The sequence below is a fragment of the Oryx dammah genome, unplaced genomic scaffold (genome assembly GCF_014754425.2).
Source record: "Oryx dammah isolate SB20612 unplaced genomic scaffold, SCBI_Odam_1.1 HiC_scaffold_2, whole genome shotgun sequence".
Lineage (NCBI taxonomy): Eukaryota > Metazoa > Chordata > Mammalia > Artiodactyla > Bovidae > Oryx > Oryx dammah.
The window spans coordinates 158007586-158025167 of record NW_024070186.1 but is presented as its reverse complement, the minus strand read 5'-3'; the positions used below and the strand labels follow the sequence as shown (position 1 = coordinate 158025167).

The 17582-nt window shown below is 61.7% G+C and overlaps 1 protein-coding gene across 1 annotated transcript; it reads right to left on the bottom strand.

Annotated features, from left to right (window-relative positions):
- Positions 1–1112: 1112 nt before the first annotated feature.
- On the bottom strand, positions 1113–5917 carry SOX8 (SRY-box transcription factor 8). The gene is made up of 3 exons (XM_040229953.1): positions 5432–5917; positions 3944–4170; positions 1113–3260 (listed from the first exon to the last, which is right to left on the bottom strand). Exons 1-3 carry the CDS (start codon positions 5851–5853, stop codon positions 2521–2523), a joined length of 1389 nt encoding a protein of 462 aa, XP_040085887.1. The 5' UTR covers positions 5854–5917; the 3' UTR covers positions 1113–2520.
- Positions 5918–17582: the final 11665 nt, after the last annotated feature.

The following is a 17582-nucleotide window of genomic DNA, read 5'->3' as shown; positions in this document are numbered from 1 at the left end:
CTCAGAGGACTGAAACTCATGGGAACCCCGCCCAGGGTGAGTCGGCAGGAGAAGACCAGGCCCTGGGGAGTTAACTTGCAGGAGCCCCTCCAAGTCCAGACAAAACCAGCAGAGCTGCCAGCCCTCGGGAACCAGGGCCATTCCAGAGTAGCACAGGGGAGGCCTCCTTTCCTCTTGTCAGCAAGCTGGACGCTGGGGCCTTCCTCGATTTGGGGCATTGGTGTGAGGGCTTGGAGGGCCATATGGACTTGGACAGCCCTTGGCCGGGCCCAGGCCTGGCAGGGTTGGCTCTGTGAAGGCAGCCGGCTGTGAAGGCCGTGGGCGTCTGTGAGCCTGGCTTTCTGCAGCCCCTTCCCAGACCCGCCTCACCCGGGAAGTTTGGCACACACTGGTCTCACGAACCCTCATAAATCCGGGCAGCTCTTCCCAAACGCTCCTCTTGGCAGGCCCTGGACGCAGCTCCCCAGCGCGGGGCGAGGGACGCGCCCTGGACTGCAGCCACGCGGGCGGCTGGGCTGGCAACGGGATGGGGTGTGCGCCCCCCTGCCCGCGCCGCCCCATTAAAATTACAGAGGCAGCTGCCTGGCGTATCTCAGTTCTCATGAGAAGTATAATCTCCCTCTCAACCCTCGCAACCCAGTCGAGTCTGCGCAGCTCAGACGTGGGCACCTCTGGGCCTGCGAAGCCCCCGCACGAGCCGCATGTACGGGAAAGACCCCTCGCTTGTCGTCGCTCCCACAACCGTCTCTGCCTAGAAACCCTTTCTGCCCACCAGACAGCCCTGCCCAGGGCCTGCGGGGCGGCTTTTATCCAGCTCCCGGCCTGGCTCTGAGCCAGCGCCCGAAAAATGCCGTCAGCCACCCAGAGACCGGCTCTGGGATTCACCCGGGAGGAAACCGCCGGCCGAATCTGGCTCATCTGGACCCGTTTTGCCTCCTGAGGAGCCCCCCACCACCCGCAGGAAGATGGAGGGTGGTCTGGCCAGCCGGACCCTCCCCGGGGAGCCTGGGATTAACCCTCACAGAGCCCCCCTTCAAAACGGGACCCCCCTCGGTCTTGGAGACCCACAGCTCCCAGGCTTACATGAAGCAACACAAAAAACGCAGCCCACGTAGATAAAAAGCAGTTTTTAATTTTTATCAAATCAATCTGTACAAAAGTTAGCGTTGCTTGGTCAGAAAGGAGCGAAACACAGCAGGTAAGTGACAGCAAAAGTTCAAACTTGACACCAAAAAATAGATTGCATAAAAACGAGTTTGCTGCAGCCCCCTGCCCCCACCCCCAGGAAGACATATGCAAAAGAAAAAAAAAATTTGTTCTAGAAAAAGGTAGGAAAAAGTAGAAAAAGTAAAAAGAAGCAACATCTCAGATGTACTTAAATTTACAAAGTTTTAAAGGCACAATTTTCCAGGAAGTAGGCGGTTATCATTGCTCAGCGCACAGCGGAAGCAGGACAGGTAAATCCGGCATTTTTCTTCTAAAACTAAGAATCTAAAAACGCTTAGTGGAAAAGGTTCTAGTTTCACAGCTTGTAGGTGGCGCCTGGTTCCTAAGAGCCGAGATTAATGCGTTTCTGGAGCCACCGAGTCCCAGGAAATCCCCGCCTCCACCACTTGGCACGGCCACAGGCAGGGATGAAATTCAGTCGCACTCTGTCTCCTGACCCTTGACTTAATGCCCGTGCCAGGGTTACACCGACCTGATCAGAGAAACCACAAGACAAGCCCCTTCTCCTGCCTCGGGGCTCCGGCCATCTCCGGGGGACCCGGAGCTGGGGCCCTGCCACTCGGAGCAGGGACCCCCACCCTCTGCCCCGCCCACACCTCACCCTCAGCTCTCCGGCTTCTGTTTCATCTTAAATTCTACTCTCTGCACAGATTATTTCATTAATTAAAGATAAAATAACACAGAACATAAATACATTTTAACAGCTTTCAAAACAAATCAAACACATTGAAGCTTCAAAAATAAAAATTAAAAAAAAATAAAAATAAAAAGAGAGAAGTGTTAATCACAGCCAAACCTTGCTCGGAAGAACCCTAACTACAAGGAACACCTCCAGTCTAATGGGCTGGTCCCAGGCGGTGATTCCTCCGACGCCTCCCGGCCACGGGAACGTCATCCGTGGGCCCTGCGTGTTCTCAGTACCAAGGCTGGCCACGTTCTCAGAGCTCAGGGGGGCCCGGAGCCCCCGTGCCTCTTTCCTCTTTTTGTCTTCTGTGCTGTGGCTGCTGCTTTGCAGCCATGGAGAGGCAAAACCCAGGCTCCCATGCCTGCTTCCAAGCCGCAGTCCCCGCAAAAAGAGAGGGAAGGGAAGGAGGGCTTTGTCTGTGGATGGGGGTCTGGGAATCTGGAAGCAGAGGGGGCTCATTCATACAGCCTGGCTCCTCATGGACCTCGGCAGGCACTTGACGCAACCGCGACTCCTGCCCTCGCTGCACCTTCCGAGCCCCTGGAGGCCTGTGTGTCTCTGCCGGGGCGAGGAGGTCCTCGGCTGGCGCCCCTCCCGCGGCCGCACCCTCAGGGTCTGGTCAGGGTGGTGTACACGGGCTGCTCCCAGTTACTGGGGGGGCTGTGGGCGGGCGGCACAGACAAGCCCCCGAGCAGAGGCGAGGCGTAGGGCCGGCGGGGTGAGTGGAAGTACGGGTACTGGTAGAGGCCAGACGGGTAGCCAGGGAACGGGCCGTAGTAGCTGGGCGCCTGCAGGTCGGTGTAGTCGCACTGCGAGCTGGTGAAGGAGCTGGCGGCCGCGGCGGGGGCGGCGGTGGTGACACTGGCCTGCGCGCTGTAGGAGCCGTAGTCAGCGTGGCCCGGGGAGCCGTGCGACTGGTCCCCGTAGTGCCCGGGGCTCAGCTGCTCCGTCTTGATGTGTGGCCGCGGGGGGCCCGCCTCAGTGGGCGACGCGGAGGCCGACGGCGTGCCCTTGTGAGCCCACACGGGGGATGCCCCGATGCTGGCCGCCCCAGAATGCGAGTAGGACGCGCCCCCGTAGGAGCCGGCCGCCGCGGGCTGGCCAGGCTCGGCGGGCAGGGCCGAGTGACCGTTGAGGGGCAGGTACTGGTCGAACTCGTGGACATCGAAGGTGTCCATGTTCCCGATGACCTCACTGCTCAGCTCGGAGATGTCCACGTTGCTGAAGTCGATGTTCTGACGCCCGCTGTCCACCAGGCGGCGGCCTTCCAGCTTCAGCTCCTGCTTGCCCCCGTGGTGCAGGTCAGTCTTGGGGGTGGTGGGCGGGGTGGGCGGCCCATGGGTCTGCCCTGGGGACAGAGCACATTTCAAGGATGAATGCCCCTTCTGTAGGGGGTGGCTAGGCTGGCAACACACACATGGGAGGAAAACCCGCCCCGCTAACTGCCGCAGGTAGGAATCAACGGCTTTTTGTTCCCGTATATTTCCCAGAAATTCCAGCAAAGCCAGACCCAGACCTCACTCCGCAGCCAAGGAAATTCCGTTAAGCACTGTTCTAGGGGAAGACCTGGGGCCAGGGAGGCCCCGTCGTGACCACCAAGGTGGGGGTGGTGGGGAGGAGAGGAAGCGCCCAGACCCCCACCCATGGCAACCACAGGGTCCACACCAAACCTGTCTCCCCAGGCCCACTGCTTTCGCCAGCTCGACTGAGACTGCTCAGCTGGCCGGGACTCCACCCAGGTCAGTCTGATCCTGAAACTGAGCTGCTGACCACCAGCCCAGCAGCATGAGTGAACCCGAGGTCAGAACCAGTAAAAAGGCCAGGGGAGCAGAAAGGCCTTCCTGAAGGACAGAAAATGCCCAGGTCACAGGGCACTGGGCCAGGATGAGCTCTGAGTGTCAGAGGAGGCCGAGCAGGCCCCGTGGGTGTTGGAATAGCTGCCTCTTGAGGCTATGGGCCTTTCTCAGGGGACCCGGGGAAGGCCTGGTTCTCTTGAGGGCCATGACCTGCTCACTGGCCCCAGGAGCCCACCTGTGTGGTCACTGTGATGGTGCGCATCCCCCAGGCCAGCGTCAGTCTTGTATACGCCGCCCGGGTGGTGGCCCAGCTCAGCTCCCGAGTCCGAGTCGCTCTGGCCGGTCTTCACGCTCTTCCTGCGGCGCGGCTGGTACTTGTAATCCGGGTGGTCCTTCTTGTGCTGGACACGCAGCCGCTCCGCCTCCTCCACAAAAGGGCGCTTCTCACTCTCACTCAGTAGGCTGCGGGACAGAGGGCAGGGGCGGGATGAGCAGGCGGTCGGCACCGCATCAATGAGCCTGGGAGGTCCAGGGGAGCTGTGTGCCTGCCTGCGCCTCTCTGGGGGTGGGGGCCCCAGGCCGTGCGCCCCTGCTCGGAGGATGGGTGGGAGTAAGCCAGGGGCGATCGGAGGAACGAGCCAGGAAAGACTCAGGTCCTCCCGCTTCCATCTTCCCCCTCTTACTTCCCCTCCCCAAGCCTGTTTGTTCCCTCCCTTTGGGACTTTCTAAGGCAGGCGGGTGCAGAGGCCAGGACCCAGCTGAGCATACACTTGGACAAAGGGAGGCTTCCTGGGAGCCAAGCCGAGATTCAAGCAGCTTGGCTTCCCAGGGCTCCAGAAACACTGGCATGACCCAGTGGTCCTCACTGAGGCTGTGAACACACACCGGCCCCTCATACCCTTCCAGAGCTCCCCTCTAACTGCCTGTGGGCCAGGGTCTGGGGGCACAGCACCAACTGGACAGGGGCAAGAGCACAGAAGACACAAACACAAGGTCTGAGTGCCCACTCGCAAGGTGAGGGGCAGGAAAGGGGACCAGCGCCCTGACCCCAAAGCCATCCACTGTCAAGCCCAATAGAGAGCATTTGGTGGGCGTGGGCTGTCCCGAACAAACAGCAGTACTGTTGCCGAGGCCCACTACTGCCGTAGGGCAGCTACTTTCTACAGAATGGCCAGCCTCATCACGCCAGCGTGGGCACCCGCGCTGAACACCCTCTGCCTTCTCCTCTGCCCCCGCTGAGGGTGCAGAGGTGGAGAAGAGGGAGAAGCTGCAGGGAGATGCCGGCAGGCAAACCACACCCTTTCATCTGCCTCTAGACTCCTGCAATGGGGTGGTTCCGGCGTCATTACCAAGGAGAGGGCACCTCCAGAGATGAGTCCTGCTTCTACGAAGAGGCCACTTTCCACTGGGAGGGACAGGCCTCCAGGCTCTGGGGCCATTCACAGCTGAGGTCCCCTAACTCAGCCTGCCAGTCATGGCCTAGAGGGGCCTGTTTCTGGACTCCAGGCATGTTCTCCCGCGCACACTCCTCCCGCTGCCCTCTGCCTGCGCAGTCTGTCCTGTACCCCGCACCCGACCCGGCTGGCCAGATCGGGTTTTTCCACTAGGACTCGCCCTGGGAACAGCCACTGGGAGAAGGGCCGAGGCCGGGCGCTGCGCCACCTCCCAGCTCCAGGCACCCCAGGGCCCGGTCCCCGCCCCCGGCCTGAGGACAGGCACTCACCGCCACAGCTTGCCCAGCGTCTTGCTGAGCTCGGCGTTGTGCAGGTGCGGGTACTGATCCGCCAGCTTGCGGCGCGCCGCCTGCGCCCACACCATGAAGGCGTTCATGGGCCGCTTCACGTGCGGCTTGGCCTTGAGCGCGCCGCCGCCGCCGCCACGGACGGGCATGGGCACCAGGCTCCAGTCGTAGCCCTTGAGCACCTGCGACACGGCGTCGCGGATGCAAGCAGGGAAGCGCTCATCCGCCGCCTCGGCAGCGTCGCCCCGGCCGCCGCCCCCCGCGCCCGCCGCGCGGCCCAGACCCTCGGAACCGGTGGGCGAGGGCGGCGCATCCGAGTCCGAGTCCTCCACGTGCGACATGGAGCTGGCAGTGCCAGACGGGCTGCAGGGCGGGTGGGCGCGGGCCTCGCTCATGTCCAGCATCGGGGCCGCGCGCGGAGAAGCGCGCACCAGGGAGGCGCACCGGGTCGATGGCCGCTGCGCTGCAGCCGCTCTGGGATCCGAAGTTGCCGTGCGGTGACCCGACCCCAGCCCGCTCACAGCCGCCGCTGCCGCTGGAGATCGGTCCCCGCGGGGCGACCCGCAACAAGTTTCTTTAAGCAGCGGCCACAAGGCTCCGCCCTCCGCCCGGCTCCCCATTGGCCGGCACGCACCCCACTGCCACCGGGGGCGGAGCTTGGCCGCCCCCCGCCCCCTCCCCCCACCTTAAAGAAAGCGCCGCAATTCCTGCGGCGCCCCCACCCGCCCCGCCTGGCGCCGCACCACGTGGGGCCGGCGCGCCCGGCAGCCGAGGATCGGAGGCCGGACTGTGCATCACGCCGCGGGCCCCGCTTCCAGAAGGGGAGGGAAGGGGAAGTGGGCAGCGGCGGGGAGCGCCGGGCGCTCGGGGCGCCCTGTGCCTGCCGGGGTGCTCGGCGGCGCTCCCTCTGCTGGCGCGTCCGGGCCCCGGGCCCAGCCCCCAGCCCCTTGCCCTCGCTGCCCGCTGCGCGAGGAGGCGGGCCCTCAAAAGCCCCCCCCCCCCCCGCCATCTCCCTCCCCGGCCTGCGTCGAGCCCCGACGTCTTGCCCACAGCCCAGAGGCGCCGGGGTCAACTGCCCGCCAGCCTGCGGCCCAGGGCGGTGGTCGGCTCCCCGCCCGCAAGGCCGGCGCGAAGTGGAGGAGCCTCCCGCGCGCCAGTCTGCACGCCGCGCACGTCCAGGTAACGCGCGCTCAGGGGACACGCCTCGGAGCTGGGCGACCTCAGGACCGGTCCCGTCCCGGCGTGGAAAGTGCGGCGGGGGCGCGGCCGCGGGAGCAGCGGCGGCCAAAGTGGGCGGGAGCGCTGGGCGGGGCCTGGGCTGACCCTCGCTGCCGAGTCCCTAGGGCGGCCTGGCGGATGGCGTGGCCGGACGCGGGGGCCCAGGGCCTTTCCGGACGTGATCCGGGGGTTGCGGGCACCGAGGCCGTCCGGCGGGGCGGTCCTGGGTGGTCTGGCGGAGGCGGAGGTCGCTCCGGGCGCCTGGAGTGGAGGAGGTGGGCGCGCCAGCCAAGGAGAGAAGGGGGCGGGGTGTGCCGCCCTGGTGGGGACCGCGGGGTCGGAGAGGGGACATTTCCCCGGAGGCAAGCGCCGGGCCGCGGCTCCGAGTCCCCGCCCGAGGCCGCCCCCGCGAGTTGGCCGCGGGCCCGGCGGTCCCCGAGGGCGGCTCGGATTCTTTCGCCAAACCCGCCCTGAGACGAAGGACCAGCCGCCCAGGCTTCGCCAGACTGCACCCCTTGGGCAGCCAACTCTGAACGCGCCTGTCTGCAAACTTGTGGCCCGCCCGACCCGAGTGACCCAAGGCAAGGGGGCCCAGTCCCCAGCCACGCACCTCCGGTTCGGGTCATGATTCCCGGACTAGCAGCGGTGCAGCCTAAGGAGTAGAAGGGGCTGGTCGGTTAACTCCAAATTGAAAGTCAGTGATGCTTTTACCAACTCGAGGGCTGCCACTGTGCCTCTGACTTTGCAGGGAGAGCTTCTTGACCTCCCCCCACCACCTTAGCCAGACGGTGCCCCCAGTGCCTGGTCCCTCCCCCTTCCTACCCACAGAGCCCGAGCATCTGGGCTGTGACCCCCTTAGAAATGAGGATTCTGCACACTTGGCCTTGGAGAAGACCTAGTTTCAGGCAGACGCGAATAGGGCGCCGGGGGCTGCCTGGACCCCACAGCCTCACATCTGGAGCCGCTGGCACCAGGGCCCAGAGGCAGGTCCCCGCCACCTTTGGGTCAAGGATGGGCTGCCCCACTTGACCCGGGTCAGTGACCCTGACCTCCAGTCTCCCAGGAAAGCACCCTGAGTGATGCGCCTTGCTCTAAGGGCGCTGGAGAAGGCCCCAACGATGGAGGGAGAGCCGGCCTCCAGAGGGGCCTGTCCCCGCACTTTCCCTCCCGTCGCCTGCCCATCTCTGCAGAGTCACAGTCCGCTTGTCGTGGTGGCTTCCCTCCTGAGGCCCTGCCCTCCCCTTGGAGCCCCACCCTACAGCCGGAGGCCCAAGCGGGGGGTGGGGGGGTACCCCAAGGCAGCCTCTAGACTTCTGGCCTATAGGGACCCAGGCACCCTGTAGACACGCGGTTGACGTGGGGGGAAGGCGGCAGGGATGACAGACCTGCCCTAGGGAGCGAATCCCCCCCCCTGTACTGGGTGTGCCCTTGGGCACCAGGTCTGTGTTTCCATGAAGAGGAGAATGGAGCCCAGGCTGCACTGGGCACACTGGGCAGGGTGGCCTCTCTCTGCTCCCACTGACCCGTGGAGGGGCGCCGCACAGCTAGGACACAGACCGGTGACCACTGGGGCCCCTGGTGGAAAACAGGCTGAGCTAGAGGAGCCCAGTGCCTGACCCAGGCCACAGCGTGTGGCACGTGGCCACCCTGGGCGCCCCCGGGCTGCAGTGGCCGGGACTGACACAGTGCTGTGGGCAGCTTGTCACGTATGTACAGGCCACCGTTCCCCACGACGGGGCAGCAGACCCCTGCCCAGGCTCGGCTTGTCCCGGCTGCTGACGCCCAGAAGTGCCCCCAAAGCCCCCTGGCTGGTGTGAAGGCTGTAAAATTCTCTGGGTGCGCTCCAGCCCCACCCATGGTGCTGACCTGGGTTTGTCTCCTGAGCTGCCAGGCAGCCCCAGAGTGGACCCGGGATGCAGCCTGCAGAGGAGGCGGGGCCACAGCTGGTTCCTGTACTGATGAGGCACCCACTGTGTGCGGCGGCCTTTCAGGGCAACACACAGTCCCAGCCCAGAAGGTGCTGGCGTCTGAGGAGGGCCAACACACCAAGCTGCGAGAACTCACCATGGGTGGGCATGGGCGTGGGCGGGGTGGTCCAGGAAGGCAGCTCTGAGGAGGTGACAAGTTGAGGCGTGAAGCTTCTGACCGATCAGAGAGGAAAGAGCACGATGGGGAGGCGACACGGAGCATGTGCCAAGGCCTCAGCGCAGCAAAAAGCAGCAGTGGTCTGTGAACACAGCGAGGTGGGGCGGCTCCCAGTTCCCCTCCTGGCCCCCACCTTCTCTTAGCTCTTCCTTCCTGTCCCGCCCACCCCAGTCCACACGCTGCACCTTTACGGAGTGGGCTGTGCGGTTTCAGGGAGATGATCCGACGAGCCAGGTTTGGAGCAGGACCCTGACCCTCGACCATCAGCCTGGGAACACTGATGTAAGCAAGGTTTCTGGGCGTGCATCCCCTGGCAGAGGCTCCAGGGCCCTGCAGAGAAGGGGGTGTGGGCTGCCACGCGCCCCTGTGCCTATGAGGCCTGCCAGCGGAGGGCTGGAGAGCTGCAGGGCAACCCCTTCCAGGTCCAGAGACCCCCCCAGCCCACCCACCGCAGCTACCGGACCTGCTTGGGAAGTCTCTGTCTGAATGGGCTGCTGAGGGTCCCAGGCCACTGCAGAGAAGGGCACCCTGCCTGTCCACCCCACCCTCCGTCCCCTGGCTGGCTCTTCTCACCGACGGTCAGGGAAGCTATGTCTATAGTTGGCCTGGGGGGCCGGCCATGTGGGCCCCTGAGCTCCAGCGGCCGTGTGTCCTCTGTGTGTCCGCAGCCCCGGCCTGGGCCCCCTGGCAAGCAGCCCGAGGCAGTTGGCATGACATCCTGGGAACCCCAGCTGAACCTCAGGGATTAATTGGTACTTTTAATTACTGGCCGGGCTGCAGACACCAAATGCCCAGGCCAGATATGAGGGGGCAGCTCTGAGCAGAGGCCTCGTGGAGGCAGCCTCATCCTAGCCTACCAGGTCCTGGAGAGAGAAGACAGGCGCCCCAGGGCTCCAGCATCCCTGGTGACAGACCCTTGGAGCTCAGAGCCGAGACTTATGCTCAGCCCCCCTCCCCAGCATCGTTGCCAGCTGCTGTGGAAGTTCTGGTCTGGGTGGAAACTGACCCCTGGGTTGGACCAGTGTCCCCCCGGGGTGGGTAGTGGTGGCCCTCGTCACTCTGTGTGGAGGACTCTAGAAGGTTACACCTGGATCTTCCCGTCTCTGCCCGTAGGGCAGGGTGTTCCGGGCCTCCCGTGGTAGGCGCCAGAACTGAGCAATCGCTGCATCCGGCGGGCACCTCCTCAGATGCCTCCCAGCCTCCAGGCACAGGACCCAGCCCAGGCTATCCCTCTGTGCCTTGTCACCAGCTCCAAGGCCTCCTGATGAATAAACCCACAGCACCTGGGGGTGCCTGCCGGCTGCCAGTGGGAGCCCCGCGCTTTGGCCATTCTTCTTTGGGGAGGGACGATGCTCAACCCAAGGAGATGGGCCCCCGCGCCCAGTGTCTGCCCGGTGAGATGCGCACACAGGTGTGTCGGGACAGCTGCGGTCTCTGCTCCGCCTCCACTCACCACTCCCCCAACCCTGGGTCCCCGAGCCTCCGGCTGTGCCCGTCCGTCTCTCTCCAGCCAGCAGGCTTGGAGCTGGCTCCATCCACAGCCGTTAGGTCTCCAATGGTGGGAAGAGGGTGATTCTGCTGCCAAAGCTGCCTTCAGGCAGGGTCCCTGGGGTAGAGGGAGCCCCAGGGGGTCCTGCCAGGGCCAGCAGCATCTTTCCTGGAGTAACTGGGCGCCGAGGAGGCATTGGGCTCTGCCTGCCTCTGGACGGCCCCTCCCGTCAGCTGGTAAATCCACTCCCTGTCCCTGCAGAAGGGCTCTGCTTGCCACTGGACTCCTGGATCTCTGGACCCCAGCCCTATTCTGGGCCCTCGCCCCTGGAACCCCAGAGATGGGACTGGAGGGACTTCCTCAGTTCACCTACAGGAGGGGACCAGGGTGTTGAAACTGACTTCAGAAAAACAGCTTTCTGAGCCCAAACAGGCTGCCAAGAGCTATGCTTTTCCCTCCAAGCTTGACTTTCTGATTTAATGAGGCTTCTTGTCCAAGTTGGGCTTCCCTTGAGGCTCAGCTGATAAAGAAGCTGCCTGCAATGCGGGAGACCTGGGATCACTCCCTGGGTTGGGAAGATCCCCTGGAGAAGGAAAAGGCTACCCACTCCAATATTCTGGCCTGGACAGTTCTGTGGACTGTATACTCCATGGGGTCACAGAGTCAGACACGGCTGAGCGACTTTCACTCACTCACTTGTCCAAGTTGGGCTTCCCAGGTGCTTCAGTGGGTAAAGAATCCTCCTGCCAATGCAGGAGACCCAGGAGATGCTGGTTTGATCCCTGGGTTGGAAAGATCCCCTGGAGAAGGAACTGGCAACCTACTCCAGTATTCTTGCCTGGGAAATCCCATGGACAGAGGAGCCTGGTGGGCTACAGTCCATGGGGTCAGAGTCGAACCTGACTGAGCAACAGAGCACGCACTTTGTCCAAGTTGAACCGCTCAGCACCAGCCTGTGTCAGGTGAGCCTAGGGTGGGCCAGCATGGCTGGAAGTAGACGCGTCACAGAGAAAATCCCCTTTCCTAGTAAGGGGCTCCTGCTGGCCAGGCCCAGGACACCTCTGGAAGTTTTCACAGACCCACCAGTGTCCAAGGCAAGTTAAAGCACACTCTGTCACAGATTTCCACTCAGGTGTTTGTCTTTCTGAGCACGGTGAAGGGGGTTTAACCACGGTGTTCTCCAGGGGAGATGCTGGGGGGTTGCGGTTCTCCCGCAGGGAGGTGGGAGGTGCTCAGACGCAGGCGAGGCAGAGCCTTGCCCCTGGGTCACCAGGCTGGGGCAGAGCCCTCGGGGCCTCCGGGCCTGGCGGGGCAACAGCCGGCTCACCCGCTTCCTGGTGGGACGCATGCAGGATACGAGTGGCAGCCGCCTGCTCCTGTACCTGGGGCCCCAGGACTGCGAGATGGGGGCCGGCTTTGCCACTCACACTGGTAGTCACCGCCCAGTCACCTGGTGTCAGCTTGAGAAGGAATCGGCTCCCTGGCCAGGTATGAGCGGGGCGCCAGCCAGTCATCAGAGGAGGTAGCTGGGGACCCGGGGGCAGATGGATCGCAGCCTCCTAACGGCTGGGCCACTGCTCCCTCTCCGAAGCCCCTGGACACGGGGCCCTGTGCAGGCTGTGTGGAGCTGAGTGCCAAGGGGCCTGGATGCACGAACTCCGCAGGCCTTGACCGTGGAAGCCCTGGGCGTCCACTGGAGAATCAACCCGAGAGGTTAGAGGCAGTCTCCCGCAGCTTTCAACACTGTTGTCGAGAAACGGAGAGCACCCGTGGCTACTGAGCAGGTCTGTGAGTTTAGATTGGGGGTGTGTGATGTGTTTTGTCGCTTGTTCTGCAAACACTTCCAGGGCTTCCAGGCCAGACCTGCGTTGGTGCTGGGACAGCAGATGACGCTCATGGGGTCGGCCCTGCAGAGCCTTGGCCTGCGAAGCATTCCAGGAGGTGTGTCTGGAGATGTCCCAGCCGGCCTGTGAACGGGAGCTGCAGGCTCGTCCCCGCCTGGCCTCCTGCCCTGGGGGGCTGTGGGGCTCCCCCAGGGGGCATCGGGGTCCCTTCAAGGAGGGTGCTTCCAGCCGCAGGTCCTGATGCCATCCTCTGGCCTCTAGCTTGGGCAAGTTCTGGCATTACTCTGGGCAGCAGGGGGCCCGTGACACCTGTGGGAGTGACCCTGCTCCATAGGATGCTGGGTGTGCTGCGGACAGCACACCAGGTGTCTTGCGTCCTCCCTGTGAACTCCGTCACAGAAAGCTGGCTGCTCTCCGGGCACGTCGCCCGTGGGCAGGTCCGCTGGGTGTCCTGCAGGAGAACCCGTGACAGCAGTGCTGCTCGCCCCTTCCGGAAGTGCAGGCTCTGCTTTCACCACTGGGCGAGAGTCACAGGAAGGCACGACCAGGCGCAGGCTGGCCCTGGACACAGGTCCCCCTGCCCAGCCCTCAGCACCCCGGGGTCTGGGCCACATCAGGGGCCCTGGAAGCAGGTCCCTTCAGGAGCCAGGCGGGGAGGCGGGCGTGGAGGCCGCTGTCGAGGAGGCTGTAAGGCGCCTGAGCCAGGCGGCTGGGGAGTACTGCCCACCGACAGCGACCTGTGGCTTTGAAGCTGTTCGTTATGTGGCATTACTGTGGGGTTTGGTAACTGATACAGTCCCATGGGCCAGATTCACCTATGGGGGTCCTGATTGTGACCTTGGAGGTTTCTAAGACTTTTTTCCCGTTCAGAATGTGATTCCACAAGAAAAGCTTAACTGTCTGTTCTTTTCCCCCCAGGGCTGTACAGCCAGAGAGGGTAACTTTCTGCCCATTCTGCCTGGCAATAGTCATATCCCACCGCCCTGCAGGGCCGCCCAGGGCTGGGCTCCTCTGGGGGTGCAGGGTAGACTGCCCGAGCCACAGGGACAGGGGATGGCGAGCCAAGCAGAACAGCCGCCCGTGAGTCACCGTTCCAGAACAACCACAAATGGCCCGCACCTGCTTGCCCACCCCTTCCCGCACCTGCCAGCCTCACCAGGGGCTTTTGGCCGCTGGACAGAGTGGGGCTGGCGCACACTGACCACCTCCAGAAGACAGTGACAGATGTTAGTGCCAGCAGGTCCTGCCCCTCCTGTCAGCAGATGTCAAGACATGAAAAATTGGGGTAAATGAAGGGTGCACGATTAGATTCGGGTGCAAGCTGGGTTCTTGTGGGTGCCAGAGACAGCTGCAAAGGCATGTCAGGGACAGTTGCCCTGATGCAGTGGGGGCTGCCCAGCCCGGGTGCCCGGGGACAGCTGGACGAGGTGCCGACATGGCCCTTCCTCCGTGGAGCCGCCCTGCAGCTGCTGGGAGCACCGCCAGCCGTGAGCCTTGTGCCCCGGCTCCGGGCCCACCCCAGGGTTCCCAGGACCCCAGCCTATCTCGAGCTGATGGCTCTTCTCAGGGGGCCCCTGTTCTCTCCTCCCCTTCTTTCTGGGCCCTTTCTGGTTCTGTCCAGGAGGGGTTGGCTCCGGATCTTCCTGCAACCAGCCCAGAGGGCAGTCAGGCCTCTTCTCAGCACCTCTGGCCTCTCTCGTATCTTTTTGACTTATTTTCATACAGTTATTTGCTTGTAAATGTGGGTTCAGGAGCCTCTCCAGGCCCTGGCGTTGGCGAGCTCCATCAGTGCTCGTGCAGGTGTGAGCTGGGGAGCCAGAGAAGGCACCTCAGAGCGCCATCCAGCACCAGGCCCGCAGCCTGCGGCTCAAGGTTGCGGAAGAAGGTTTGTTTCTAAGTGGGTCACAACAATATCTAATATAATTTTACAACTGTTCGCCACTCCCAATACTCTGGCCACCTGGTGTGAAGAGCCAGCTCATTAGAAAAGACCCTGACGCTGGGAAAGATTGAAGGCAGGAGGAGAAGGGGACAACAGAGGATGAGATGGTTGGATGGCATCACCAACTCAATGGACATGAGTTTGAGCAAGCTCTGGGAGTTGGTGATGGACAGGCCTGGTGTGCTACAGTCCATGGGGTCACAAAGAGTCAGACACGACTGAGTGACTCAATAACAACAATATAGATCAAGATATAAGTTTAGTATAAATGACAAGACCTATTGTGACTGGTAAAGCAGTGCCTTTTTAATCGATTCTGAAACTAGGACCAGAGCAGTTGTGTTTTTGTTTTTTTTTTGTTTTTTTTTGGTGAAACCCACATAGTGTAGAAGTAGGTATGTTTAGGTGTACAATGCAGTAGCATATCGTACACTCGCCATGTTCTGCACCACCTCTCTATAGAATGTTTCCCTCATCCCACAAGGAAACCCTGCCCCTGTGAGCAGTCTCACCCCTAACACCACTCCCTGGGAACCCCTGGTCCACTTACTTTCTCTGTGGATGGACTTCCTCTGGGCGTTTCATATGAATGGTCTCGTATAGTGTGTAGATTTATGTGTCTGAATTCTCTCACTGCACACATTTTCAGGGTCCGTCTATGTTGTAGATACATCAGTACCTATCTCTTGTTTTATGGCTGAATAATATACCAGTGCACATTTTTTTAAATTCAGGTTGAAACAGGGGAGAACTTGAGTCTCTGGCTGGCCTTTCTACGGCCAGGTCCTGCTCGACAGCATTCATTCCCATGGAGGTTCTAGACTCTCAGATGGACTGGACCTCTGTGGTCGGCTCAGGAAGGAGGACCCTGGAGGGGACATGAGAACGTGAGCTCCAAGAAGACCTCTCTGGTGGCCTCGCCCACCCTGGGCAGACCCGAGAAGGGAGCCCAGAGCCCCGGGAGCTGGAGGCTGGACAAGGGGCCCTTTTCTGCTCTGCACAATGTCCCATTGTGCCCTTCTGGTGGGGGGGACAATGCAGCGCCGGCCAGGGGAGGCTGAGGATAAAGGGCCCTTTGTGGTTCCATCCCCACCTGAAAGGCAGCGCCTGGGGTCCCACCTGACAGCAGCACGGCCCTCCTCGTCCCCGGCCCCTGTGCTGCTCCCACCGCTCAGAGCGCTCGGCGAGGACCCAGGGACGCTCGGGCAGGCTTGGGCCAGGGGTGCTGGACTCTCCCCCGCTCTCCCCAGATGGGCTGCATGGGCTCATTGCCCACTGCGGGGGGTGACAAGGCAGGATGGGGGAAGTGCTGCGTGTGGGTTCCTGTGGAAGGACCTGGAAGCAGGGCCTGACCAGGTCCTCAGGCACCCGCTTCCCTGCTGGGGGCTCTCCACCTTGCGGGTGACTGCACCTCTGTCGGAACTCTTGGAGGTGCTACTCTACAGATGAGGTCTGAAGGCTTTTCATGGAAAAGAAAAGGGAGCATTTTAAAAGAAAAACACACACTGTAAGAAGCACGTGTGTACGGACGCTCAGTCATTCAGTCGTGTCCAACTCTTTGCAACTCCATGGGCTGTATCTCTTCTGTCCATAGAATTCTCCAGGCAAGAACACTGGAGTGGGTAGCCATCTCCTTCTCCAGGACATCTTCCCAACCCAGGGATTGAACCCGAGTCTCCTGCATTGCATGTGGATTCTTTATCACTGAGCCACCAGGGAAGCCCAGTTCAGTTCAGTCGCTCAAAATGCTATCAACACCAACAGTGGAGGCTGGGGCTGGGGTCCAGAAGTTGCTGATCAAGCCTATCTGGGAGAGCCTCTGTTCAGAGGCAGCCCCTCTCCTCATGGAGTCCACATGACGGGTGGTGAAGATAGAATTAAACAAGCCAGAAAAACTGGTCATTTGACCACATAACTATTGGTAACACACCAAACACTAGGAACAAGACATAAGAAACCCAGAATGAGCATTTGTAACATACATAGAAGAAGAGGATCTTTCTTGACAAAACTCACACACTCATCTGGGCATGTGTTGGGGGCATTTCACATGGTATGACTAGGTGGTTGTCCCTCTCCGGCTAGACTGTGAATTCTTTCAAGATCAAGACCTGTTTCATATTTACCTTTGAATTCTCAGTGAGCAACACAAAACTGCATATGCTCAGGGAATAATTAGTTACAATGAGAGCTATACCTCATGGACTGTGATCTGTTTATAAATTGAGGACACTGTTCTACTTCCACTTTGGAATGGAAAGATAGTCTAAAATAAAATCTCAAGCAGTATGTGTGTATGTGTTAGTCACTCAGTTGTGTTCGACTCTTTGTGACCCCATGGACTGTAGCCTGCCAGGTTCCTCTGTCCATGGAATTCTCCAGGCAGGAATACTGGAGTGGGTTGCCATTCTCTTCTCCAGAGCATCTTTCCAACCCAGGGATCAAACCCAGGCCTCCTGCATTGCAGGCAGATTCTTTACCATCTGGGCCACCAGGGAAGCCGTAAAGAGGATCTTTAATACATAAAGAGCTCTAACAAGTGAATAAGAAAAACCCACACCTGTCTCAGTCATTTCCTTTCAAGTGCTCCACAGTTTACCCAGTAACCCCAAAGGCTCTATGCCTGCCCTTTCGCACACCTCTTGTTTGCTCTGGGGAATGCCTGCGACTTCACCTGCTCAGAGGCACCTCTCCTGTGTCCTCAGAAGGTAGCATTGCTGGTGTCCTCACTGGGGTGATGCTTGGGTCATTCACTGGTCAGTAAGTTCTTCCCTCCTTTGAATCCTCAGCCCACCACTGTCCCCTGTGGCTGGAGGGCCAGTAGGAGCACTGACTGTCTAAGGGGGCTTTGCTGTCCAGTTCAGAGCTGTGGGCTTGGGGCCGGGGGGAGGGCAAGGAAGCTGGAGGGTCTGAGATTACTAGGGCCAGCCGCAGCCCACACTGTCCCTCACTAGCTGTGTCAGGGTCCCCCCAGCGCCCTCCTGAGACAGCAGAGATGGGGCGCTGGGCAGGAGACGCCTGTGTCGCACCTGTACACACCCCTGGAGCCCTGGGGCGAAGCAGCTGCTCCAGTCGTCCGCACACAGCCAGGGCCCGCGGAGGGAGCGCAGGACCCACCGGCGGCCTCCGATGCCCACATCTCAGCCACTGTGGACGCGGACCAGGCCTGCGGTCAGATTCGTGCTTTCCAATCACCTTTTTCACGTTGTATTTCTGCTTCTGAAGTGCCTTTCTGCCCTCTCTACCGTGAGGGTCCCGGAGGGCGGGCGCCTAGGGAGGGGACTGCCCAGGAGGCCCCTGCAACGGTGGCCGAGGCAGTGAATGAACAGGCGAGTGGGGGGAGTGGTGCGCAGCTCTCCAGGCTCCCACGCGCTCACGCTGCGGGGCCTGGGGGAGCGCGCGGCAACGGGTCAGGAGCTCGCCCCCGGCCGGCGAGCCTGGCCTCAGGTGTGGGCGGGGCCTCGCGGCGGGGCGGGGCTCGCGGCGCCCCCGCGC